Source organism: Adiantum capillus-veneris, chromosome 30, assembly GCF_014529385.1.
Source record: "Adiantum capillus-veneris isolate H3 chromosome 30, ASM1452938v2, whole genome shotgun sequence".
Taxonomy (NCBI): domain Eukaryota; kingdom Viridiplantae; phylum Streptophyta; class Polypodiopsida; order Polypodiales; family Pteridaceae; genus Adiantum; species Adiantum capillus-veneris.
Window position 1 is genome coordinate 26,190,401 of NC_140960.1, and position 27,864 is coordinate 26,218,264.

The 27,864-nt window shown below is 40.3% G+C and overlaps 1 protein-coding gene and 1 pseudogene across 1 annotated transcript; both read left to right on the top strand.

Annotated features, from left to right (window-relative positions):
- The first annotated feature begins 22,091 nt into the window (after positions 1-22,091).
- LOC147417703 (uncharacterized) lies at positions 22,092-23,822 on the top strand. Its single transcript, XM_086507037.1, is given in 3 exon segments — positions 22,092-22,100; positions 22,964-23,458; positions 23,460-23,822. Coding segments are annotated over 3 exon segments (867 nt in total).
- A 418-nt stretch (positions 23,823-24,240) lies between these two features.
- On the top strand, positions 24,241-25,883 carry LOC147417704 (uncharacterized; annotated as a pseudogene).
- The last annotated feature ends 1,981 nt before the right edge of the window (positions 25,884-27,864 follow it).

Here is a 27,864-nt window from a genome sequence, read left to right on the forward strand (position 1 = left end):
TATCATCATTGGTAGCATTCAGAATGGATGGTTGTGAAGAGGAAAGTTTCTCTATAGAAAGAGTTTCATCATCTGAAAGAAATGAAAAAGCCTGAAGCAATGATTTAGTATCATCACAATCATCCATGGACCATGAGCCTCCCATAAGCTGTTCATTAAAAGTAGCATCACGATTCATGATTACTTTCGTGGAGGAAGGTTCGTGTTTCTTTGGGAACATGAATATAAACAATACATCCAAAGGTTCTGAAATGAGATACAGAAGGAATGTCACCTGTCCATGTTGTGATGGGTATCTTACTAGAGGGTGCAGTAGTAGGAAGATGATTCTGAATAAATACTGCTGTCAAAGTAGCTTCAGTCCAGAAAACACGAGATAAACCAGAATGAATCAGCATACATCTTACAGCATTGAGAATAGTGCGATTCTTTCGTTCAGCAACGCCGTTCTGTTGAGGTGAATATGGAATAGTGTGTTCATGATGAATTCCGTTGTTAACACAATAATTCACAAACTCTCGAGAAACATATTCGCCTCCATTGTCACTACAAAGCTTCTTAAGATGACGACCAATTTGAAGTTCCGCAGCCTTGTAGAATTGTTTGAAAACAGATAAGGCCTCATATTTTTGTCTAAGTAAAAATACAATTGTATACCGTGAGAAATCATCAATGAAAGTAATGAAGTAGCGATATTGTGATATCGAAGAAGGTAGAGGTCCACATAAATCAGTATGAACAAGATCCAATATGTCATGAGAATGAGTTGTATTTGAAAGAGGAAAGGGTTTACCACAAGATTCCCATATGGGGATGAGCTTTAAGATCCATGCCATGAACAAGATCATGACGCTGAAGATCAAGGAGTTTTGAGAAATCAGCATGAACAAAACGGTGATGCCATACTTTGCAATCATGATCACCTGGAGCAGTAACAACATTTACTACAACATCATTGAGAGAGAGTTCAAACAAATTACCGTTTCGAGGAGTAGTGGCTATAGTCTGTCCATCTTTCTCAATTCGGCATTTGGTATGATCAAATCCAACAAAAATACCAAGATCAACGAGTCTAGCAACTGAAAGAAGATTACGTTGAAGATCTTGTACATGTAATACTCCTCGCAAAATTCGAGTGGAAGAAGATAAGGTACCAAGATATAAATCTCCAATACCCTTTACTTGACAAGTCGTATCATCAACAAGATAAACAACACGTTGAACTGGTAGTGGATGATAGTTATGGATCCACTTACACTGATATGTCATATTTCCTGTAGCACCAGAATCAACATTAATAAAAAGTGAACCATCACGTACATGAAGTATTCTGTCTGGAGCAACTGAACATAGGACGCAGCTGGTTTTTGGTACAATGTTGTTTCGATGTTCAGTAGCATATGCTCTATTATGATCTGTGTCGAATCGACGCTTATAGCACATATGAGTGGGATGATCAGATCGTCCACAATATTCACAAGAAGAAGAAGTAGAGTCTCTAGATAAACGTGGTTGTTTCGTAGTAATATTGTGTTCTTCATCATATTGACGTGCCCAACAATCATCTTCAGTATGGCCATTTCTGTTGCAGTAAGAACATTGCTTACTAGGAAATTTGAGATGAGAGAAAATATTACCACGACGGCCACCTCTACGGTTTTCTCTTTGAAACTGACACCTTCGAGCATAAAAAACACGTTCCAGCTGTTGTGACTCAGTCTCCTCTTGTGAAATCATAGCTGTATCATGACCAGCATTACGTCGTTCTTGACGTTGAGAGTATTCAATTAAAAACATGCAGGCTTGGTCAAAATCAAGACCATCTTTATTAGAGAGAATAGTAACAATGTTATCATAAGAGGAGTCCTTCACCGTATCAAGGAGAAGTGTAATCAGTTGCTTTTGTGGAACAGGATCACCGACAGCAGCAAGTTGATTAATAATAGATTTGAAAGACTCAATATATCCCATCATGGCAGTACCAACTTCATATTGCAGTTTGTTAAGCAACCCTCTCAAATAAAGTATTTATGTAACAGATTTCTTCTGAAAGTTTGCAATAAGGTACTTCCATACGTCGTGAGAAGTAGGCAGCTCACACATATCAAGCAAAAGAGAATCACTAAGAGTAGAAAGAATATACCGACGAGATGCTTTATCACGTTGTTGCCAATCCGTATACGCAACATTCCAATCTTCAAATGTAGTTCCTTCAGTGATAAGCGCGTTATCATGATCTATATCAATAGGCTCAGGCGGACAAACACGATTTCCAAGGACAACATCAGTGAGTTCATTGCCTTCAAGAATTAACAACATCTTTGCTTTCCACCCTGGAAATCCTTAGCCTTGGAAAGGAGGAACAGAACGCTGGCCAGAAGGAAAGCCATTGACGAGAATAGTCATAGCCATATCTGGTTGCGAGAAGACATATAAGATAAGATCGCAGAATATGCACACCGTATATGGTGAAGGCTGCATTTGAGAACGCGAGAAATATGACGACTGTGTTCTATCAACGATAAACGCAAGAAGGATGCTCAATACACGTCCAAAGATGTGAGAGACGTCATTCAAAAAAGCAAGAAAAAGGAGACGTTAATAATAAAAGAGTCCTCAAAATAGAGTGACGTGAGAGATGCAAGATTGACGGCCACAATATGAATAAAGCTAAATTTGCTCGAAAAAGTTAACGCCAAAATTAGAAAAACGATCGCGCACGCTTCACAAAGACGCACGACGAAGAAAGCTACGTCAAGATCAATTTGCAGTAAAAACATCATAACTGTTACCATATACGTGTGGTAGTGATGTGTGTGAACACACTAGGACCGCCGGGGCATTTTTTCCCTCTTTAGGAGGTTTTTTCCCCCTTGCATTGTATATACGCCCATCACTCTAGGGCTATCTATCTTTCCATTGCACACTAAGTAACATACTCTCTATTGTGTGCCTTGAGCTTCCTTCGTCTTCTCCAAGCTGTGTGTGTTTCTCTGCAACCCTAATTCCAACAATTGGTATCAGAGCAGGTCACGTCCTCCCGGGCTTAGTCGTCAGTTGCTCCAGCACACGTCTGCTCACTTTCTCCGATTTCAGTGAGCTTTGGCTCATTTCGGCCTCCGTTTCCACTACGGGCAGTACTGCACAGGCTATTTTATCATTTTGTGCAGATTTTCTGCCAGTGCCGTTTTCTGCATAACAGGTGCCTTATAGTCTTCTACGGTTTGTGCTATATAGCACAAGTTGTTCCCGCTCCATTTCTCCTATTTTCGGGCAGTTTTCACAACAGGTGCAGCATTTACCATGGCTGACAACAACAACACAGATGTGTTCAAGATGTTTGCTGCTGAGGACAGGTTGGATGGGGACAACTACCCTATGTGGGCTTATATGATGCAACATGTTCTTGTGTCAAAAGGTGTCTGGAACATTGTGAAGGGCATTGATGTACGTCCCGGTTCTGAAGATGTAGGCGATGTTGAGGATGTTGCAGGTCTTGCTGCAAGGATTGCAGCTGTTAGAGTTGTTTTGCCTACAGCAGAACAAGTTCGTTGGGATGTTAAGGATGCGCAGGCTCATGCATTGATTGCGTTGTCTGTGAAGCGCACCATTATTCCTCACATCTGTTCAGCAAAATCTGCAAAACAGGCTTGGGATATTCTAGCATGTCTTTATGCAAGCCACAATGAGGCTAAAATTGCTTTGCTGCGTAAAGAGCTAGAGTCGAAGATTATGCATGAGGAAGATGATATGGACACTTTCCTTGCTAGTGTCAAGGATATCAATGAGCAACTCATTTCTGCAGGTGAAGTCATTTCTGACAGTTCCCTTGTGCAGACTGTTCTTGATGCCTTACCAGATTCCTACCAGACTTTTGCTAGTACTTGGAGACTGATGACCCAAGGAAATCCTGAAGTTGTCAAGTTTGATGCATTATGCACATTGCTATTGCAAGAGTCACTTTCTAGAAAAAACAGGACTAGGCAGCGTGCAGTTGAACAGGCTTTTATTGCTTCTCAAAGAAAGGGTGGTAACAGTAATGCAGCCACTTCTTATGGTTCTGCTGCGAGTGGCAAAAATTCTGTTCCTAATGCTTCTGCTGGAAGCACTTCGTCTGGCAATTCTGGTGATAAGGGCAAAAAGAAGATGCGTTGCCATTATTGTAAAGCCAATGATCACTTGATCAAGTCGTGTCCTAAGTTGAAGGCCAAAGAGGCTAAGAAGAAAGAGGGTGGTTCCACTGCAAATGCTGGGTCCACTACAAATGCAGCCATTGTTGAGTCTTCTGTGAAAGGAGATTGTGATGCTGATGTTGATGCAGAATGGGCTTTTAGCGCAGAGTGCACTTACAATCCTGTTGTCCATGATGCATGCTTGTCAGTTGCTGCAGATTCACATGTGTGGTATTTCGACAGTGGTGCTACAAAGCACATTACCTCACATCGTGAATTGTTTACCTCTCTCGAGTCTGTCCCTCATGGGAATTCAGTCACTTGTGCCAACAACGCCTCTTATCCAGTTCAGGGAGTTGGAAAGATTGTGCTCACTGCTGCTAATGGCAGTTCCTTCACACTTGTTGATGCACTTTATGTACCTGGGATCAAGAAGAATCTCTTGTCTGTATCCGCACTTGCTAGACTTGGACTTGTAGTCAAATTTGTGGATGACAGATGTACAGTTCATGATCTCAGTTTTGGTGATGAAATTGTTGCATCTGGGCTTTTGTGCCTTGGGCTGTATAAGCTCACTTTGTATGACAAGTGTGGACAAATTTTTGCAAATGCTGTTGCAGATTCAAGGGCTATTTCAGATGCAAAACTTTGGCATGCACGTTTTGGTCATCTGAATTTTGCCAGTTTGCTGCGTTTGTAGAAATCTGATATGGTTGCTTCTTTGCCGCCTCTTGAAGCACCTATCAAACATGTTTGTGAAGGCTGTATTCTGGGTAAAATGCAGCGTTCTAAGTTTCCAAAGGATGGTTCAGTTAGGGCCACATGCAGGTTGCAGCTTGTGCATAGTGATGTTTGTGGGCCCATGCAAACTCCGTCCTTGGGCAATTACCTGTACTTCGTGACTTTCATTGATGATTACTCCAGGCATGCGTGGGTATTTCCGCTTAAAGCGAAGTCCGAAGTTTTTATGGGCTTCAAACAATTTTTGGCTATGGCTGAAAATGTCTCAAAATGTACTATGGGCACCCTCCGTTCCGATCGAGGGGGGGAGTATATGTCTCATGAATTTAATGCATTTCTGGCTAGTGGTGGGATAAAACACCAATGTACAGTGCCTTATACACCTCAGCAAAATGGTGTTGCTGAGAGGAAAAACAGGTCACTAACGGAAATGGCACGATGTATGGTCAAAAGTCAAGCTTTGCCGCATTCTTTTTGGCTTGAGGCCATCATGTGTGCCACTTATGTACTTAACAGGTGTCCTACGAAAGATTTGCAGTCTATTACTCCATATGAAGCATGGCATGATAGAAAGCCTTCTATTGAGCACATGCGTGTTTTTGGTTGTTTGGCAAATGCTTTGGTGCCACAAGTGCAGCGCAGAAAATTGGATGATAAGGCTGTCAAATGTATTTTTATTGGTTATAGTGCTGAAAGCAAAGGTTACAGGTTGTATCACCCGCAAACAAAACGTATTCTGGTTTCACGGGATGTAGTGTTTGTGGAAGATTCTGTTCAACCCTTGCTGTCATGTACTAGAGACAGTAATGTAAGCTCAGAGGACATTTATGACACTTTGTTGCCTCTTTTCAGTGGTGGAAATACAAATGTAAGTTCCAATGAGGCAAATGTACAGCCTATGGGGGTTTCTAAAAATGTTTTAGAACAGCCTATTACTGATGCAGATGTACATGATGTACTTGATGAGGAAAGGGCTGAAAATGAGCAGGCTAGAGGTATGCCAAAATGGCTGGTGCACACTTTGCGTGACAGTAAATTGGATGCACCTTTATCTAGTCGTACTCGTTCAGGCTCTCGCCATGCATCTTATGCATCAGATTGTTATGCTTTGGCTGTGTCTAGTTTACATGATGTTGAGGAGCCTCTGTCTTTTGATGAAGCACAGAATTCAGAAAATTGGATTGCTGCCATGAAATCAGAATATGATGCACTTATAGAGAATGACACATGGACTTTATGTGATTTTCCTCCTGGCAAAAAGGCCATTGGTACGAAGTGGGTTTACAAGTTGAAACGCAAGCTGGATGGTGAGATCGATCTCCATAAGGCTCGACTTGTTGCAAAGGGTTATGCACAACAAAAAGGCATAGATTATGAAGAGACTTTTGCTCCCACTTTTGGTATGACTACTGTGAGTTTTCTATGTGCATTGGCAGCTCATTTTGGTTGGGATGTACATCAATCAGACATTGTTACTGCTTTCTTGAATGGTGACATATTTGAGGAAGTTTATGTAACGCAGCCTCGCGGTTTTGTCATAAAAGGACAAGAGGACAAAGTGTGCAAATGTAAGAAGGCTTTGTATGGGTTGAAGCAATCTCCTCGTGCTTGGTATGAGAAAGCTGACACTCATTTGGTTAAACGAGGCTTTCGTAACAGTCCAACAGAAAGCACATTGTATGTAAAGCGTGAGGATGATGTATTTCTCATTGTGGTTCTTTATGTTGGTGATTTGCTGATCACTGGACCAAATGAGAGACATATTGCTGAATTTAAGGCTGATTTGAATGCTACTTTCAAGATGAAAGATTTGGGGCTGTTGCATCATTACTTGGGTATACAGTTTAAGCAGTGTGATGGTGGTATTGCCTTGTGTCAGAAAAGTTACATAGAGACATTGCTATGTAAGTTTGGACTTGAGGATTGCAAACCTATTGCCACTCCCATGGAAACAGGTTTGAAGTTGAGTCTACATGATGCTGGAGATCCTGCTGATGTCACTCTTTACCAAACTGCTGTTGGCTGCCTCATTTATGTATGCAACACGAGGCCAGATATTCAGTTTGCAGTCTCGCAGGTCAGCAGATTTATGCATAGCCCAGGGTCTAAGCATTGGCAGGCTGTCAAGAGGATTTTCCACTACCTTAGTGGCACTTTACATCTTGGCTTGTTTTATCCCAAGGGGGGATCATTGCCGCCAGACTTACATGCTTTTTCGGACTCAGATTGGGCTGGTTGTTTTGACACGCGAGTGTCCACAAGTGGTTTTTGTTTCATGCTTGGCAGTTCATGTATATCATGGTTGAGCAAGAAGCAACCTACTGTGGCCACTTCGAGTTGTGCGGCTGAGTACAAGGCAGTCTTCATAGCTAAGGTTGAGTGTGTATGGCTCAGACGCCTTATGGATGACTTGGGTGTTGGACAGGACACTACCAACACTATCTACACTGACAGTCAGAGCGCATTGGCAGTTGCGAGGAACCCAGTTTTTCATGCTCGCACAAAGCACATTGAGGTGCATTACCACTATGTCAGGGAGAGGCTCTCAGCAGGAGAGATCAGCTTGGCTTATGTGCCAACACAGGACAACCTTGCAGATCTTTTCACAAAGGCATTGTCTCGTGAGAAGCTTGAAGCTTTCCGCAAAGCTTTGGGCTTACTCCCCTTTGTGGACTGATTCTGTCCTCAGGGCATGGCACTTCCCTTTACTCATGTGCCAGCTCTCGTTCACCGCATCACTCCAGGGGGGATTTGTTACCATATACGTGTGGTAGTGATGTGTGTGAACACACTAGGACCGCCGGGGCATTTTTTCCCTCTTTAGGAGGTTTTTTCCCCCGTGCATTGTATATACGCCCATCACTCTAGGGCTATCTATCTTTCCATTGCACACTAAGTAACATACTCTCTATTGTGTTCCTTGAGCTTCCTTCGTCTTCTCCAAGCTGTGTGTGTTTCTCTGCAACCCTAATTCCAACAATAACTTTCTGCTGCGAACTCCGATTGACGCAAACCTAGAACTCAAATCAAAGAGATCGAGGAGACGAACAAGTTTTGGATGAAAAATTTCCCGCTTCTCCAAATTTTGAGCAGAAGACCCCTAAAAATTGAGATGAAGTTCGGGATGTCATCAACAAGAAAACGTAATGAACAATTAGATTGATTAGCAATAAACACCACACAAAACAATAATCATATTCTTCTTAACACAAAATAACCATAGTTAACAAGAATCAACGCTCAAAATTAAAATTTGTAGCAATTTTGAATCTTACATGCAAATCGCATACACATACTGTTTTGTCACCATGAATTGAATCGGCGTGTGATCATTACCGCTCTGATACCATGTTGAGATGTAGAGAGAAAGAGAGAGAGACAAGACAAGAGACACACCTTGACGCTCCCAAAGACTGATTCATATTGAGGACAAGATACAAATATATAGGGGAGACTAAGTTGAGTAGAGTGAGCCATATATAGCTCCAACAGTATGTGCATCACACAAAATTTGGTGTGAGCTCGATGTGAATTAGAGGTGAACTAGGTGTGAGCTTATCCGCAACGACATGATCTATAGATTTAACACAATTACACACACCTTTAAACAAGTATGCGATAGCTTAGACATTAGAATCAATCTCAAGGGGAGGAGGGGGCATGGGTTCAAACCCTGAATTTGAAAAGATGGGAAACTTCTACATTCCCTACGTAATCCAATGATCACAATCATCTGGCAGTCGTGAGGCGTTGATCCCACGTCCCACAAAAAGGTGTCGGTTAGTGACATGGCTTCTGTACACCACGAGTGTCATCCATCAGGGGTTGCTCTCCTCTTTTCCCTTCACATACTTGTGATAGCCCTTGTGGATTGCCAATGAGTGTTTCCCCTTTTTGGGTATACAATACATAGTATTGGTCATTATTGTGGTGATTATAGCTTCATGGCTTGATTAGGCCTAGCCATTGGATGCATGTGCATCCTCTCTCTTGATCTTTACACGGTCTCTCATGCTCTCGAAAACACATAGAGGCTATGGACTATTGAACCGATTGTTTTGTAAAAAGTCACTAACCCTCCACACACTTGGAACGACTTGAAGCTCGCATCAAGGAGTCATTTTTACTTTTACAGTTTCATTTCAAGGGTCATGGATCATGGAGTAATTTTTTTTGGATTCCATGTGACACTATTTTTCTCAATATACTAAAAGATTTTGGCAGATTTTTGTGGAACATACGAATGCTTTACGAAGTTTGACAACATGCTTCAACAAAAATACAAAGATGAAGTTCAAGAAGATATCCAAACTAAAATGAATATGCTTACTTTTTTTGCTTTATATGAGGAAATTTGTTCCACTCATAGTGCTGAAAAAAAGACTTAATCTTTTGCAAAATGATTGCAAGCCTCTATACCACCAACTTTTTGTGCCCGACACACCCATTCCAACAACAACCCTCAACATTTTGATATTTCAACAAAGTTATAGAAACATACAACCCAATGATTTATGTTGGAGAGGCAAAATGAGGAACACACCCATCACACACACAAATGTCTCTTTGTAGCCTAGAGTATTCACAGTACTCATGTTCTCTCGAAAAAACCTTCAAAATATACACTTTACACTAACAGAACCAAGTCTACACACATCTTTATACTTCTTGAGAAGCTGTGTTAGCATTTCTTCTTCCTCAGGGTCTAAATCAGTTGCTATATAGACAGACTGAGGCTCTTCGCCTGGCACAACGAGGTCAATTCGTTTTGCATTTTTCAGCCCATCGTAAGATTCTTGGTTTATTCTTTCCCTTACTGGTGGTGTCATTATGATTTTCTTGTCTTGGATGGTGAATTTTCGATAGTGGGACGATACATTCATGTTTACTTTTTCTAAATCCTCCTTACCTTCACTTTCTCCTTCAGTAGTCCATACCTCTCGTAACGTCCATTTAAGTTCTTGGTATTTCTTTTTACGCTCCAGTTTGGTCCACTCTGGATCTTTTTTCTTTTCCTGTTTTGATTGTTGAGATTTTTTTGATTTTGTTTCTATTTTAGTTTTCTGTGCTTGTTTTATTTCCTCATGTGTCCTTTCCCTTCAAACTCTTGAGAATCTCCCTGACATTTGGTCTTTTACACAATCCTCTACCTTGACAAGCATTAGATAGTGAATTTTATATTTTATCCTAGATATCAGGTTTTCTCTTTTTTTTTTTTTTGCTTTTTTTTTTCTATAGAGTTCCTCGCGTTCTAGGTGTTGATTTGCAAAATCATAAAACTTGATATCTGCGGTTGTCTCTCCACGCTCGCTTGAGCTGTCTAAACACTCATTATCTGCATCGTTACTTAATTCCAGATGCTCAGAGGAGTTATAAAACTCTTCTTGTTCTGGTGAGTCTACATTCTCATGTCCTATTAGCACAAGGTTTACCATGTAATAGGGTAGCACACCATAGCCGTCCTTATCACAAAATTTTGTCATTGGGCTATTTGTAATGGTACAAACATCCAATGTTGCTAGTATGTGTTCCCATTCCATAGGTTCTAAGGAATCTTTGGAAAAAGGTTCTAGAATATAATCCTTGTCCTCAATAGCTCTTTCTAAGATGCATTCCTCCCTTTTCAAGCTCCCAAATGTGAAGCTCCGCACATCCATAGCTATTCTTTCTGCCCTAACCATGCTGGGAGTTCGGACCTTGCCAATGTAGCCGAATCAAACTCTTCCACTGGTGTCTGGTTCACATCCTTGTAACTATGGTCTTTTATGTATATTTTGGTTGTATTCTCTCCATGCGTGAGGTATATGTGGTCATATTCACAATCCTGTACCATCTTTAATTGTCTCATGAATGGTCTTCCCAAGATGATCTCGTAATTGTTCTTTTTGTCGAAATCAACTATTGCAAATGTATGCTCATACTCGATTCCGCAAGAGGTGACAATTAATTTTTCTAAAAGTCCTAGAGGCTTTTCCATGAACGCATCTACCAGTTGCAATTTCATTCTAGTTGCTCTCAAAGCCGGTTTTTTCCATTTTTTCCAGATTTCTTTGGTGGCGATAGCGACTCCCACTCCACTGTCGAGAATAGCCTTGGATACTACTCCCTGGAATTCTACTGGTAGTGTGGTATTTCCATCTTCTCCCTCGCAATATTCTCCAACCTTCTTTATAGGTACATGCCCAGTGTTTAATTGAGGCTTGTCCAATTCTATGATCCCTTCTTGAAGCTTCGAGGTAGGGTCTTTTACTCCAAATTTTTCAAAGCATTTGCCTACGATGGTGCACATGTTTGGTCGTAACCTCAGGAGTTCGGATAAAGTGATCGTGCATTCCACAGGTGTGGACAATAACTCAATCAACTCTTGTGAATCCATTACTCTGTTAGGAGAAAGTCTTTGAGATGGAATTGCTCTCACCTCAAACATAGCTTCATACTCCCCTAGGTAAGAGGGTAGAGTTTTTAGCGAGTCTGGTTGGTTGTGCCCTGAGCTAATTGACCCCTGGTCCCCCCTTGTGAATGCATATCAAAAGTTCATTTGTGATCTTGTCTCAAATTCTTCAATGGGAGGTAAGATCTCATTCTTCTCCTTCCCAGCGCGATTTAGTTGGTAGTTTACCCCATTAGCTTCATTTGCTTTCCGGATTTGCTTCCACAGGTCATCTAGATTGTCACACTCTTTACCTATCCCTGCCAATGTTTTAGGCTGGAAACCATCAATTGTCTCATCTGTTGTATTTGACACTATGATAGGTTCCCACTTAGACTCTGAGGTAGTTGTGAGTCCCTCCTTTGTGTCTGCTTGTTTCTCTAGAGTTGGTGTGATAGGGGTTGGGGCTGGCACCTCGTGCCAACTTGCAGGTTTACTAAGTGAATTTTCTATAAAGGATTGGGTTGTTTTAATCATCTTCTGACACATTTCCAACCTCTATTTCTCTAGTTTCGCATATGGATAAGTCATCCATCTTTGCTCTTGGTTTTGGTTGTTTTTGAGTCTGGCTTTATATGCTTTTAAAAGTGCGTCAAGCTGCTCGTTTACTTTTTCTACCAGCACTGATCCTCCCGATCCTGCACTTTTGGGCTCTACTATTTCCTTGGCCCCTTTGGTTGTAGCAGTGTGTGAACTTAAACTAGTTAGATACTCTAATCGCTCCAATATATCCTTTGTGTGTTTTAGCTCCTCGGATAGAGCCGTTTGCTCTCTTTCCCTCCTAGCTTTCATACGAGACTTTCTAGCTTTCCAAGTGCTTCTTTGATTTTTCATTTATGCACTAGGGGCATCGGTCTTTGGCTCTTCAATTATGGGTTCGTTTGCCCTTCTTTGAGCTTGTGCCCGTGTGATTGCCCGAATAGGTATTATTGTTTCGTTTTTTGACCTCCCACTGGAAGATACTGCTTCCAGCATGTTCAAAGTAGTTTTTGCTCCTTCGCTCGGGTTCTTAGGGAAATCAAGAATCAAGTCAGTAATTCCACACTCAGTGCAATACGCGTTCACTCTAATGATTTCATCGTGAGGACAGTCCCTTAGCCAATGATCTCCGCCACACTTGTAGCAGGGTCCCTTCGGCTGTTGCGGTGCTCCTTGAGCTCCTCTCTGTTGGTACGCATGCCTCTGCCCGCCCATGCCTCCGTTGGCTATGAACAACAATGTTCGTTCATCCAAGCTGTATCTTCCTTCTCCTGCACCCTAGTTAGTTGTTGGTGGTTATGTACTTCCAATCATGCTCCAAGGTTCTTGCATTTTAGGTTCTTCCGATGGATAATAGACAGGATTTGCTGCATATCCATTGGAATCTTTGTAATATGCATGCATAGGTACCAAATCCTTCTCTTCTGGTTCGTTTACCGTTGGTGTGTATCTTATGCCGACTGGTCGTACTCTTGGTAGGGGTGGTTGTTGACCCAATACTGGTTGTGGTCTTTCAACTCCTACAGGTCCTGGTAGGTTACCTGCTTGATACCTAGGCATCTGTGGGATTTGGGAAGATGCTACCTGAGCTTGGGTAGCATAAGGTCGCTCTCTCACATATCCCTTGTTATAATAGCATTCCTCCGTCACATGGTTTGTCCATTTTTTTTCAATTGCACACCACTTCGGCTGCTTAGCTTGAGGCTTGGCATACATATTTTTTTTTTTTAGCACTTCCTCCATAAGCTGCTCCTGGCTTACAACTACTTCTCCTTTTGGTGTCGTCTTAGCGGACTTGCTTTCACTTTGTGTTGATCTTATATGCGAAGCTACTCAATATATGGCTTCTCTATATCTAGCACCCAGGTTCCCTGTATATATACAACATCTCATGTGTGTATTCTACACACTTTGGGGTTCTATTTTTGTGCTCTCTCTCTCTCTCTCTCTCTCTCTCTCTCTCTCTCTCTCTCTCTCTCTCTCTCTCTCTCTCTCTCTCTCTCTCTCTCTCTCTCTCTACATGGTATCAGAGTAGTACGTTTTTTGTTTTCGATTTCTCTCCTAATTGAAAGAGAAAGTTTTCTCAAATTCTGCACCGATTTTGAAAACTACCCAACGCGAGGCACCGAAATCGATGTGGTCTACAACTTTGCAGAAGAAATTTTTTTCAAATTCTGCACCGATTTTCAAAACTACCCGCCTAAAGGACCGGAATCGATGTGGTCTACAACTTTGCAGAAGAAAGTTTTTTCAAATTCTGCACCGATTTTGAGTTATCGTTCGGGGACTGCGTACATACCTGAAAAGCAACTTTCGTTTTATGCTTTTGATTTTTCTCTTAATTGAAAAAGTTTTGCAGAAACTATCTGCGAAAGGCAGCGGAATCGATGTGGTCTACAACTTTGCAGAAGAAAGTTTTTTTCAAATTCTGCACCGATTTTGACTTATCGTTCGTAGACAGCGTACATGCCTGAAAAGCAACTTCGCTTTTTGTTTTTGATTTTTCTCCTGATTGAAAACGATTTTGCAAAAACTAGCCGTCATCGGTATTGGAATTGATGTGATCTACAACTTGGCAGAAGAAATGTTTTCCAAATTCTGCACTGATTTTGAGTTATCATTGATGGACTACGTACATGCCTGAAAAGCAACTCTCGTTTTTTTTTGTTTTTTGTTTTTTCTCCTCTACAACGCAGAAGAAAGTTTCTCTAAATTCTGCACCGATTTTGGGTTATTGTCTCGGACTGCGTACATGTTTGAAAAGCAAAATTTTACTTTTTGCTTTTGATTTTTCTCATAATTGAAAACTTTTCAATTATATTTTTTCTTCATCAATCATATATTTGTTACTGATGTAACTTTGCTGCAGAAGCCAGTTACATATCGTTCCGATTCAGTCGAGCCGTTGATCATCGTCCAAATTCTATCGAGCTAAAATTGGTACATGATCTTTTGTTATATGATATACTCGTTCATTGATTCTCGTATAATTATTCTTCTAGAGATATAGTTTATGTCGTTTTATTGATAATTTCTCATTGATACCATAGTGATTTTGATGGTACCATGATGATGTCTTGTTAGTACTTTGGTCATGGTGATTTTCGTTGATACCATGATGATATTCCATTGATACCATGGTTATTCTCGGTGTTGCCATGATGATATTTCATTGATACCATGGTTATTCTCGGTGTTGCCATGATGATATTTCGTTGATACCATGGTTATTCTCGGTGAAACCATGATGATATTTCGTTGATTCCATGGCGATTTTTGTTGATACTATGATGATGTTTCGTTGATACCATGGTTATTCTCGGTGATACCATGATGTTGTTTTCGTTGATACCATGGTTATTCTCGGTGATGCCATGATGATATTTCGTTGATTCCATGGTGATTTTCGTTGATACCATGATGATGTTTCATTGATAACATGGTTTTCTTGGTGATACCATGATGTTTCGTTGATACCATGGTTATTCTTGGTGATACCATGATGTTGTTTCGTTGATACAATGATTATCCTATGATGCTTTTTGTAGATACCATGATGATTTATTCATTTTTATTGATACAATGATGATATTTTGTTAATACTTTGATGATACTCATTGATATCACTACGTTGATAAATGTCGTTTTATGTAGTATGTACATATGTCATTTGCATCACGTATCATGCATCTTGTACTTTTTATGTTCATACTTTATGTCCACATATGTTGTCGTGCGTATATATGTCATCAAAGGAGTGGCGCCGCGAACCATCTCTTATGGCATTGTGAACGTAATTATTTCACTAACGATGCTAATAATTTTCATGACTATTTTTTTTGAGTCTATGATCTATGTAGGATTCATCAAAGAATTGATTTCATGAAGACAAACTTGGTGACAATAAAAGATTTATGAAGAAATGTTTAGTGATTCCATATTGATGACAACATGAAGATATGTTTGGTGATGCGATACTGATGACAAGCTACACAGCAGATTCACGGAGACACTTCTGATTACGAGCTAATCGATAGCCTTTACACCTCTTTATTGAACCTTTGTATCCATTATTGTATTTGATAGGATAGGAGTAATGTATTTCATTGTAAAAGGAGTGATGTAGCTCCTCATAAACATTTTTATATTTAATGAATTTTATAATATAACGGTGGGCGTATATAGAGCTTTTGGTTTTTCCCTTGATCCCCCAAGGGTTTTTTCATCCACAGTTAGGGACCCTTATTTGAGCGGGGGTGTTGAACTTATATGTGAAGCTACTCAATATATGGCTTCTCTATATATGGCACCCAGGTCCCCTCTATATATACAACATCTTATGTGTGTATTCTACACACTTTGGGGTTCTATTTCTGTGCTCTCTCTATCTCTCTCTCTCTCTCTCTCTCTCTCTCTCTCTCAACACTTTGTTGTGAGGATGAATTGTCATCAAGATCCTTCAATTCACCCTCCTTGTAGATTGCACAATTGTCTACAAGGTAAATAACTTACTTAGTTAACTCATTTAACGTTGTGCTCCTCTTTATATGTAAGTCCTTCTAGAGATCTGCGTTTATCGGTCCTTGAATAAATATAAGCATAAGTTTGGACTAGGTTGGTAGTTCTTCCACAGGGAAAAACTTCACATATCTTTTTAGTCATAGGGCTACCTTTCACACAGATTGCCCTTCTTTCTGTTTGAATTTATGGATTTGTGAGATTGTATTATGAGCTATCCCCCTTTGTGAGAATTCCTCAATAAACTCATCAAAAACCTCCTCCATAGACTCAAAATCTCTACGCTCCATAGAATCAAACCAAGTTGCGGCATCCTCTTCTAGGGTAAGTCCAAACCTTGCAAGTTGAGTAGGGAAATCCAAAACTTCTTCAGCTCTAATTACATGCACGAAGGCTACTACATGATCCCTAAGATCTCTGTTTCCCATGTATTTGTTGTTTACCCATTTTTGCACCTGAGAAGGTCTTATTCTACGATGGTCTACAAATCTCATCATTGGTTCTCCTCGTCCTCCTTGATATACCTCCTCTGGCCTTTGGTAGTGGGAGGGTTTCTTTCCCAAAGGTGCTCCTAAGCCATAATTTCTGACGGTTCTTGCAAGAGGTGTTTCATCTCTCCGAACTCGTTCTCTTTGTTCTTGTTCTATGGGTTGTCTTCCCGGTTCTACTGACTCTTGAGTTTTTGGCTTACTCTCGCCTTGATACTGTGAATGGAGTGGTGGTTCTTGTAAATCTCTTAGCCCTCGTGCGGCTGGATAACCACCACTATTTTGGTCTTGTTCGATTGTTGCATTTTGTTGAATCCATGCCTGCAATGATGGTGGGGTTGCCTATTGGTTGAAAGTCTGTTGCCGGCTAGAATGTGATGTTGTGTTATACTCCTCTGAAAATGGATTTGTTGTCTTGCTAGGGGTATAGGTGGACCTTGGTACTTCTTCGGGGGCATATGTGGATGTTTCAGGAACTGTTGCCTTATCTACCGCCTCTGGCAGAATTCGTTTGTACTCTTGCTCGTACCTGTCAACAAAAATGATATCCTTTCCCATAGCAATTTTATAAGAGAACAAGTAAAGAACCTTGTCATTGCTTAATTCATTTGGGTAGGGTTCTTTGCATCGATAGTAAGAGACTACTCCCTTGTTGTCAAGCTTGTAAATTCCCACATTCTCATTATAGGTAGAGACTTTGGTTGTTTTTTTATCATACATAAAAAGAGCTCTTAAGTTTTTGAGATCATTTTTCCTTTTGCCACAGTATCTCCATACCTGTTGTAATCCTCAGGGTTGCTAACTATCAGATAATGGCTCCCCTTTTCATCTCGGAATCTATCTCCATCATCATAGACTTGAATTATCTCCAGTCTATGAGAAGGCCATTCCTCTATACAAATACACTTACGTCCTCGATAGTCAGAATAAACTAGGGCTCCACAAGATTTTATTCCTTCTAAGAAGATTATAGTGAACTTGACATTGTTCAAAGGGTTTTGGGAGGTACTTCCTCCTAGCATTAGTCCTTCACCGGAGAAACCTCCTAGCTGTTGACTACCCATCATGAAGAAGGACATCTCTAATGAAGTGTCAATATCACTACCTGTTGAGAGAGAGAGAGAGCACAGAAATAGAACCCCAAAGTGTGTAGAATACACACATGAGATGATGTATATATAGAGGGGACCCGGGTGCCATATATAGAGAAGCCATATATTGAGTAGCTTCACATATAAACTCAACACCCCCGCTCAAATAAGGGTCCCTAACTGTGGATGAAAAAACCCTTGGGGGATCAAGGAAAAACCCCACAGCTCTATATACACCCACCGTTATATTATAAAAATCATTGAATATACAAATGTTTATGAGGAGCTACATCACTCCTTTTACAATGAATATTTTATGAGGAGCTACATCACTGCTTTTACAATGAATTACATTACTCCTATCCAATCAAATACAATAATGGATACAAATATTCAATAAAGAGGTGCACAGGCTATCGATTAGCTCGTAATCAGAAGTGTCTCCATGAATCTGTTGTGTAGCTTGTCATCAGTATCGCATCACCAAACATATCTTCATGTTGTCATCAATATGGAATCACCAAACATGTCTTCATAAATCTTTTACCAAGTTTGTCTTCATGAAATCAATTCTTTGATGAATCCTACATAGATCATAGACTCAAAAAACATAGTCATGAAAATTATTAGCATCGTTAGTGAAATAATTACATTCACAATGCCATAAGAGATGGTTCGCGACGCCACTCTTTTGACGACGTATATACGCACGACAACATATGTGGACATAAAGTATGAACATAAAAAGTACAAGATGCATGCAAATGACATATGTACATACTACATAAAACGACATTTATCAACGTAGTGATATCAATAAGTATCATCAAAGTATTAACAAAATATCATCATTGTATCAATAAAAATGAATAAATCATCATGGTATCAATGAAAAGCATCATAGAATAATCATTGTATCAACGAAACAACATCATAGTATCACCGAGAATAACCATGGTATCAACGAAACAACATCATGGTATCACCGAGAATAACCATGGTATCAATGAAACATCATCATGGTATCAACGAAAATCCCCATGGAATCAACGAAATATCATCATGGCATCACCGAGAATAACCATGGTATCAACGAAAATAACATCATGGTATCACCGACAATAACCATGGTATCAACGAAACATCATCATAGTATCAACGAAAATCGCCATGGAATCAATGAAATATCATGATGGCATCACCGAGAATAACCATGGTATCAACGAAATATCATCATGACAACACCAAGAATAACCATGGTATCAATGAAATATCACCATCGCAACACCGAGAATAACATGGTATCAATGAAATATCATCATGGAAACACTGAGAATAACCATGGTATCAATGAAATATCATCATGGTATCAACGAAAATCACCATGACCAAAGTACTAACAAAACATCATCATGGTACCATCAAAATCACTATGGTATCAGCGAGAAATTATCAATAAAACTACATAAACTATATCTCTAGAAGAATAATTATACGAGAATCAATGAACGAGTATATCATATAACAAAAGATCATGTAACAATAGTAGCTCGATAGAATTTGGACGATCCAGTAGGGATCCAAAGGAGGGAAAATAGGGATCCAAAGGGGGGGCCATCTGCAAAAGAGCCATGTGCAACAATGGGCTAAAAAGACCCTAAGGTTCAGCCCATTAAGACTTCCAAAATACTAAGGTTCCAAAATTCAAAGGTTGTGTCCAAAGGTGAACCATGGGGGAATTGGATGCTTTGTGTGTGTCCCAAAAGTCTTTACAAATCCCTACATAGGAGGGGGCGAGCCTTTCTTGTAGGGGATGAGAGAGAAAGTCACACACACACAAGCTCCCTTTACACAAAGGGAATGAGGGACACATGCCAGCTATGAGAATTAGGCTAGAGTAAATCTAGTTTGGATGGACTTGGAGGTGGACCAATGAGAATTAGGCTAGAGTAAATCTAGTTTAATTAATTTAAAAACACTTAATAAAAGAACCAATGATAATTAAGCTCTCTTATTGGATAGTCTCCCAAGGGGACCAATGAGCATTCAGCAGCCCAATGGCTTGTCTGATTCCTATTGGCCAGGAGGCAAAGGGGTCCAATAAGCGTTTAGTTTCATTTACTAATTACCTAAAGCTCTCACAAAAGGGGAAAGGGGGACACATGTTAAAAGGCTATCACTTCTATAGCTTAATTACCATTGGCTAGCCCTGGGGAGGTCCAATGAGACTGTATCATGAGCAAATAGCAAGAGGGGTCGACCAAGAGAGAGAGGGGTCTGAATTTTCAAAGGCATTGTTGACTCACACACACACACAAGTCATGTGTGGAAGTAGGAAGACACTCTCTCTCTTCTCAAGCTTTAATGGAAAGCTTATCACCTACTCCAATCTTGTGAGAAGGGAGGCCTACACCAACAACCCTTGGCTTTGTGATGAAAATCCAACCAAGAGCCAAGCTTCAATGCATGCTCATCTCCTCTACCATGCTAATTACTAAGCTAAGCTATGCTAATATGAGTGATTATGTGAGGAGATGTACATCTTTCTCGTAAGAATACTCCTTCTTCCGCTCAATCTACTCTCATACCCCGCTAGCTCTCACCATCTTCGAAGGTGTGTGAGGTCTTGGGTCTAAGACCATGAGGGAATTGATGTTGTGTTTGATAAGTGTTTTGCTAGGTGCATGAAGTTTCCATCTTCATTTCACAAGCTAGTCTTGAAGGAACACAAAGAATTGTATTGTACAATGTCTCTCTTGATGGGAGAAACCATAATACAAAGCCTTTTGGAGGGGGGACCGGCTCCATGAAAATCCGGTCCTCAACTGTTGTCAATAGCTTAATTTCTCTCTCTTTTGAAAGTATTATTCATGCTATCTAACTAGGTGTTATGCTTTTTGTTGCTCTCTCTCTACCCAAGCACTCTTGTTATTCTCATTAGGAAACTATTCTAATGAAATGCTCACTATGTTCATGCTATTTTCGGCTACACACAAGTTACTAGGCCATTAAATGTTACAAGCACACAATGGAGATGGAGGTTCAGAATATAACATAATAAGGTGACTACATACAATAGAATTCAAAAACACAAAACCAATAGCAATTGAGCTAACAAGACAAGGACTATCACTCTTCATGAGAGACTAGCCCAACCATATAGGGGCGAGAGCTTCCCACTACTTTCTTGGGCATCTGCAAGGCATGGTACATTACAAAAACACATGGTATCAATCATGGGCATGGCATGTTGCTCAATAAACTAGTTGTGACTTACTTGGTTGATTTTGATTGTATTTTAGTGTTTTATGAAAGGTATGTGCATATGGGGTATTTTTCAATCCCGGTATTAATATGTTCAAAGAAGACTATATCTTTTGTCAAAAAATACCAATGGAGAACTCAAAAGAGTAAGAGAAAGCATGCATGATTGATGGTAAGCATGTAACCTTATTATTTTTAAATTGAAAACCAAGATGCACTATCAACATGTTCCTTTAGTTCAAATGATTAAGGGCAAATGAGTCCAACAAAATGCAAACCAAAAAAATTGAATCCAATTAGATAACTTGAATTCAATTTAAAGAGAATTTGAACCATATAATTGTTCATGAGGCCTCAATTGTCTGCATTTTAAAGCAATTAAGTCAAATGCTAGACCCAAATGCTTCCAATCAATAGCATTTCAAATAAAGCTATCCTAAACCCAAATTGAGTACATTACAACTAGGTCTAGAGGCATCAAATGAGTGGGATTGAGATAAATTGGATTAAATTTCATGTTGATTGAATGTCAAACACGTCCGACATAGAGAACTTTAATCGTAAACGAGTTAATTAAATTAGTGCATTAAAGTGTAACAAGTTCAAGTAACAATTGATAAAACATGGGTGCATAACCTTGATGTTTTGATCAGATGTATGTATGATTTCATTCAGTTGTGACTGTCATTGAAAATGAGTGGACCAAAAGAGTGAAATCGAGTTTCATTCTATTGAAATGAGTTTGACCAAGAGAAATTGAGTTTAGAGGAGTCAATTTACTAAGTGGCATTAGATCTATTTCAATTGGTTTTCGTACAATAAACCCTAAGTAGCTATAATTGTGTGTAGTAAAGCCTGATAGGTTAGTCTAAAAGGATCTGTATATTCTAATATGATGCAACACAATGCATTTGGATACAACTCAATGCATTTGGTTAGTCTATGAAGCTATATATGGTGCATTGGGGGTCATAGGTATATAAATGATGTAGATGTTTTAATTTAATATACTTCCACTAATTTTACATTAAGCATTTCTATTAAAATTTCTCACTTATCTGGATGAACTTTACTTACATTAAATATACTCAAGTAAATGGTAACACTTATATCTATTTCTAGATAAACAAATTTACTCTCGATAACTATGGTTTGAGAGATTTGACTCATTAGAAACTCTTACCAAATGGTTACCATTTACTCAAGTAAATGGTGATATCTATTTCTAGATAAACAAACATTCTCTCAACAACCATGTTTGAGAGCTTTGACTCATTCAAAACTCTTACCCGATTGTTCTACTTTGTACCACAAAAGAAGATCAACTAAGCTTGTTGAAAACTTTGAAGAAATCTAGGTTTTAAATACACCTCCACGTTAATATTTTGACCTTGTATTCCAACATAATATGGAAGATGTAAGTATTTTGATTTAATAAAGTTATAACTTGATGCTTGCTTATGGACATATTTTGAGAAGTTAATGAGACTTTTGAGTAATCAACACAACATGGACTGTACTTCTAGGGTATCCAATTTACATTTGAATTGGATGCTTTATTCCTATAGATTGTGATATAGTTTGTGTTTAGGATTGTATCATTGATATTATTTGGAGGAATATAACAGAAATTGTTCAAAACAATTACAATAATCTCCATCATCTTGTAATATCTTTTCCTCTCTAAGGACAGTGTGTGCAGTGGTGGTACTTGCAAATCAATGATAGAGTGTGTGAGATATAAAATGTTTTGATCCCTTCCCTTTTATAGATTTGTCTATAACTGTGAGACTTTATTTTGTTTTTTAATTTATATTGGAAAAATAATATATCAATCAAGAAACTTAGTTGATGATCAAGCAAGTGACCATGATATTTGTCAATAACTAAAATGAAATTAGGGGTAGACAAACTTACTACAATAAGAGTCAATTACTTGATCCATAGTAAGTGAAAAAGTACCAAATGAAACACCCTTTGCTATCTAGGAGTTTCTAAACTACCAGATGAGGATGCCAAAGAGCTAGCTACTATGTAGAAGTTCATGACTTACTAGATGAACTTACTAGATAAAGACGTCCAAGAGAAGGCTTCTATATAGGAGTTTATGATTTACTAGATGAACTTACTAGATCAGAACGTCTAAGAGCAAGGTACTATATAGAAGTTTGTGATTTTCTAGATGAATGAGAAAATTGCTAGCTTACTTGCTAGATTAAATGTGAAAACTCCTACTTGTAACTAGGAATTATTGAGCGTGTACTCTAACTTGCTATCTAGAAACACGTCCAAAGCTCCTTGTGCAATGGAAAGAGACAAAATAGTGCTAAGGTGGGAAAATCATCCTGCAGTGCAATATCGAATCAACGGCATAACTACATAACAGTGGTGGATGTGGCTGGTGGGCGTAGGGTGGTGGAGGTGGAGGTGCCGGCCTCTCCGGAAGAATATAATAATGGGGCCTCGTCGGCACCGTCGGCGGACTGCATGAAGGTGGGCGAGCTTTTGCTCGAGTTTTCGTCCGGCCATTTCGTCGCCCATTATCCCGGCTTCTCCTTTCCCTTCCACACGGCTGCAGGTAATCCAGCTACACCGCGCCTGCACGAGTGCGCCTCTGGGCTAGGCACCGACGCGGATGCCGTGGTTGGCGCTGTCCACGTGTATGTGCTCTTCCCCATGCCCTGCCTCCACACGCGCCTCACTCCCCAGGAGCACCTCACCATTGCCCGTCTTCTGCACAATCATGCCGCTATCTCTAACTCTCCGTAGCAACTTAATTATGTGTCATGAAGACATTAATGATTTAGTAAAGTCTCCACTGGCACTGCGTCTACTAAGGCGCTCTCGCGCCAAGCGGGTGCGCATGTCCTGGGGTCGCTTTGGCGCAGCGAGGATAGATCCCCATGAAGATATTCAGCAGGAGTTAATTATCACGACATTCAGCTTGACATCCACGATAGTGAAGGCGATGGCGAAGGCAGATGAAGGTTGTACACACGTTAATAGTGCAGATCAGGAGGACAAAGAGATCACATTAGAGCTGCAAAGCCCGCAGGTATGCACACAGCTTATGCCGAAGCTGACGGTGATGATAAAAGCAAAGCCTTGGGATCCAAAGCTTGAAACCGTCAGTGAATGAGGACAGGAAGCATGATCTCATGAAACCATCAGCCAATGAGGACAACATTGGAAACAAGCTTGCAAAGTTACATTATACCTAAGGCACCTCGGCAATGTTGGAATAAAATAAAATATCACAGCTGTCATGTCTCGAGAAACCAAGAGACACCAATACCTTTTCATATTCACGCATGCACCCCTATAACTGTAACCACAATCATGGAATGAAACAACCTTGACTACCCGCCTATCTCTGTGTATATCTCTCTCTCTCTCTTTGTATCTGAATCTCTCTCCTTCTCTGTGTAACACACACACACAGTAATGTAATCTCTCTTTCTCTAAAGCCTTACCACGCTGTCTCTGATAGTGGACGCCCTCTTGGGCCATCCTGTCAATATGGTATCAATCGTCGGGACGGCCTGGATACCCTGGGCATGCGCACCAATATGCAAGTGTCTCCACCTTTTCCCATCGCCATCAGCCTGCCTGTACAACCCATTGCAGCCCTTGAGGATGATGTTGAACTCAAGAACGTCCCTACCTTGCTGCTTGTCGTAATGCACACGACCGAATTTGCGCCTGCTACTGCCAATGGCCATGCTCCTACGCAGCCTGATCTTTTGTCGTGGTGGCTAACCATACTTGAACATGGCACGTCATGCAAGATCCATCACCAAGGGCACCTTGTTGCAGATACCACCAAGCCAGATGTTGCCAAGAATGTCGTTAATGCTGCTGCAACCCAATCTGCTGCCACTCCTGTGAATTCTTCACCTGCTGCTTGCGATACTACTGAATAGGCAAAACGAGCATTTGTTGACGACAATACTACCACAACACTTGCTGCGGCTAATTTCACATATGCCGCCTGTGCAGCCTCCAACTATAAAGCCATTGTGGAAATCACAAGGGGCACCAACCCTACAACAATCGGCATCGACGTCAACCTTGGTGAAGACACAAATGCCGTCCCTGCACTGGATATCGTGCAGATGACGAAGCTCCAATTTTTTGATGGTCATGATGCTGCAGCTATTCATTTTGTATACCAGGGAACCCATGATGATGACGATGAAAATTCCATCATCAACACATTCCTTGCTTCACTACAGCCCTGTGCAGATGGACCTGCTATTGCCAAACTTCATGCAGACGCACGTGCAGCCGCAATCAATAGCTAATACATGCTGTGAAGCCGAGCTCTTGTCGGACAATGAACCTGCAGCTGATGAAGAATATGAAAAGGAAGATGAAGTCCCTACCCCTACTGTGGATGAAAATGCTGATGTACCTGTCCAAGAAGCAGATGAAAACGCTGCTGCAATACCTATCTTACATCCAGTCGATGGTGATGAAGTACCCACCCGGAGTGACGCAGCCAAGAATGACATCCTTGCTGCGGAAATTACCTTTGCAGCACCCAGCCCTGCCATGCTCGCCACCTTGCCTTGTGAATACTGTGGCCACCATGCAGATGAAGAAGACGAGGTTATCATCAACTTCCTGGCTTCTCTTGAAGAGGAACACACAAGCTTTGACCTGCAGACGACCACCTCTGAACACCTCAAAGGCAGCACTTTGTTTGGGGATCACCCTATGATAAATGAACCTGCTCTGACAGAGATGAAGAGATAGCATTTGCTTCCTCCTACATGTACCAAACACAAGTTGATGATGCAAAACCTACAGATGATGGTGAAATTGATCCAACCTTGATGGAAATCATTAGAAGGGTGCCTCACCCTTACAACATGGATGTTGCTCATGCATTTCATGTTGTCCCCAAGTGAAAATGTTGTTGCGGTGGCTATCACAATCATTGCTCAACATCATGTCGTCCTGTTAAGATTCAATCCCGCAAGCATGAAGATCCATTCAATGATGGTGTATGCGGCTAGAACAACTGATCATTTTCGTTGGTTCATGTCGTGTACGAAAGGGGGGAATAAATGTAGATCTTCATCCACAACACTCGTAGCTTTCTCACGAGTGCTTGATGCATCTGAAGCCACGATGGAAGATGAAACCTCAACATCAAATTTTCACCTTCAACAACTTCTTGATTGATCTCGGATAACACCAAATCCAAGATACAAACCCAAAAAAAAAATTCTCCTTCTTGCACTGATTGCAAAGCAATCACAAAAACAAAAATCACTTTCCAGCTCATCTAGGCACTTCTCATGCACAATAAAATCTTCTCTCGGCATTCAGCTGAGGGGGGATGTTGGAATAAAATAAAATATCACAGTTGTCATGTCCCGAGAAACCAAGAGACACCAATACCTTTTCATATCCACGCACACACCCCTATAATTGTAACCACAATCATGGAATGAAACAAGCCCGACTACCCGCCTATCTCTGCGTATATCTCTCTCTCTCTCTCTTTGTATCTGAATCTCTCTCCTTCTTTGTGTAACACACACACACACAGTAATGTAATATCTCTTTCTCTAATGCCTTACCACGCTGTCTCTGATAGTGGATGCCCTCCTCGGCCATCCTGTCAATAGGCAAGCAGCTTATCACCTCTCCTTTCACACTCAATGAGCAAATTGAGTTCAACAATTGAATCAATGCGGAGGTAGGGCAACAAATGGAGGTTCTCAAATTAACCATTGCAAAAGCAATTCCTTGAGTTCAATTGTCCATATAGTCGCTCATGGGGGATGCCAAAGCATGATTACACCTAGCATTGATCCTTGCATACCATTGTATCACATTAAAATCTAGAAGGGGGCAAATCACGCCTCATGACCCCCGCAACTCTTTGCCAAGAAAAATAGTTGAACGATGGGGCTCAATGTTCGCAAAGGACCAAGATTTAGTGAAACTACAAATTCCTGGTTAGATTTTTATTTTTCCTTCAAGAAAGCCAATAAAATTTCATGAGTTTCGGTGTAAATATCGGAGGATGCTACAAATTTTGACCTAAAAACGCGGAGAGTTTTAATCTAGTGTGGCCTTATTTTCCTCAATTAGGAAAAAAATTTTTGGCAAGCCTTGTGTGGGAAAATGTTTCATTCCCTAGGCAATCCAACGATAATGATCATCTGGCAATCATGAGGCGTTGATCCCACGTCCCACAAGAATGTGTCAGTTAGTGACATGGATTATCTGCACCACGGGTGTCATCCATCAGGGGCTGCTCTCCTCTCTTCCCTTTGCATACTTGTGATAGCCCTTGTGGATTGCCAATGAGTGTTTCCCCTTTTTGGGTATATAATACATAGTATTGGTCATTATTGTGGTGATTATAACTTTATGGCTTGATTAGGCCTAGCCATTGGATGCATGTGCATCCTCTCTCTTACTCTTTACAAGGGCTCTCATGCTCTCGGAAACACATAGAGGCTATGGACAATGTAAAAAATCATTGATCGTCCACACACTTGGAATGACTTGAAAGCTCGCATGAAGGAGTCATTTTTACTTTGACAGTTTCATTTCAAGGCTCATTGAGCTTGGAGTAATTTTTTGGATTCCATGTGACACTCATCTGCTCAGTATACTAAAAGATTTTGGCAAATTTTTGTGGAACATATGAATGCTTGAAGAAGTTTGACAACATGCTTTAACAAAAATACAAAGATGAAGTTCAAGAAGGTATCCAAACTAAAATGACTATGCTTAAATCTTCGGCATTATATGAAGCTATTTGTTTCACTCATAATGCTGAAAAAAAGACTCAATCTTTTACACATATTTTGTCAACATCTTGATGATCTGTCCGTTGGCACTCTCCACTAGACCATTACATTGGAGGTGATAGGGTGAAGAAAACTGATGTTGAATGTTCTACTTCAAATTCTCAACCAATGCATGCATTAAGTTTCTTCTGAACCCCTGATCTCTATAAAAAGTGAGCATTCATGGCAATCCAAAATGGCAACAAATGCTATCAAAAGTAAACTCAGCCATAACATGTGCATTTACGTCCTTAACTTCCTTAGCCTTGACCCACCTAGTAAGGCAGTAAATGGCTACCACAATGTATTTCTTACTTCTAGTTGGCTTAGGGATTGGACTGATAATATGAAAACCCCACTTCTCAA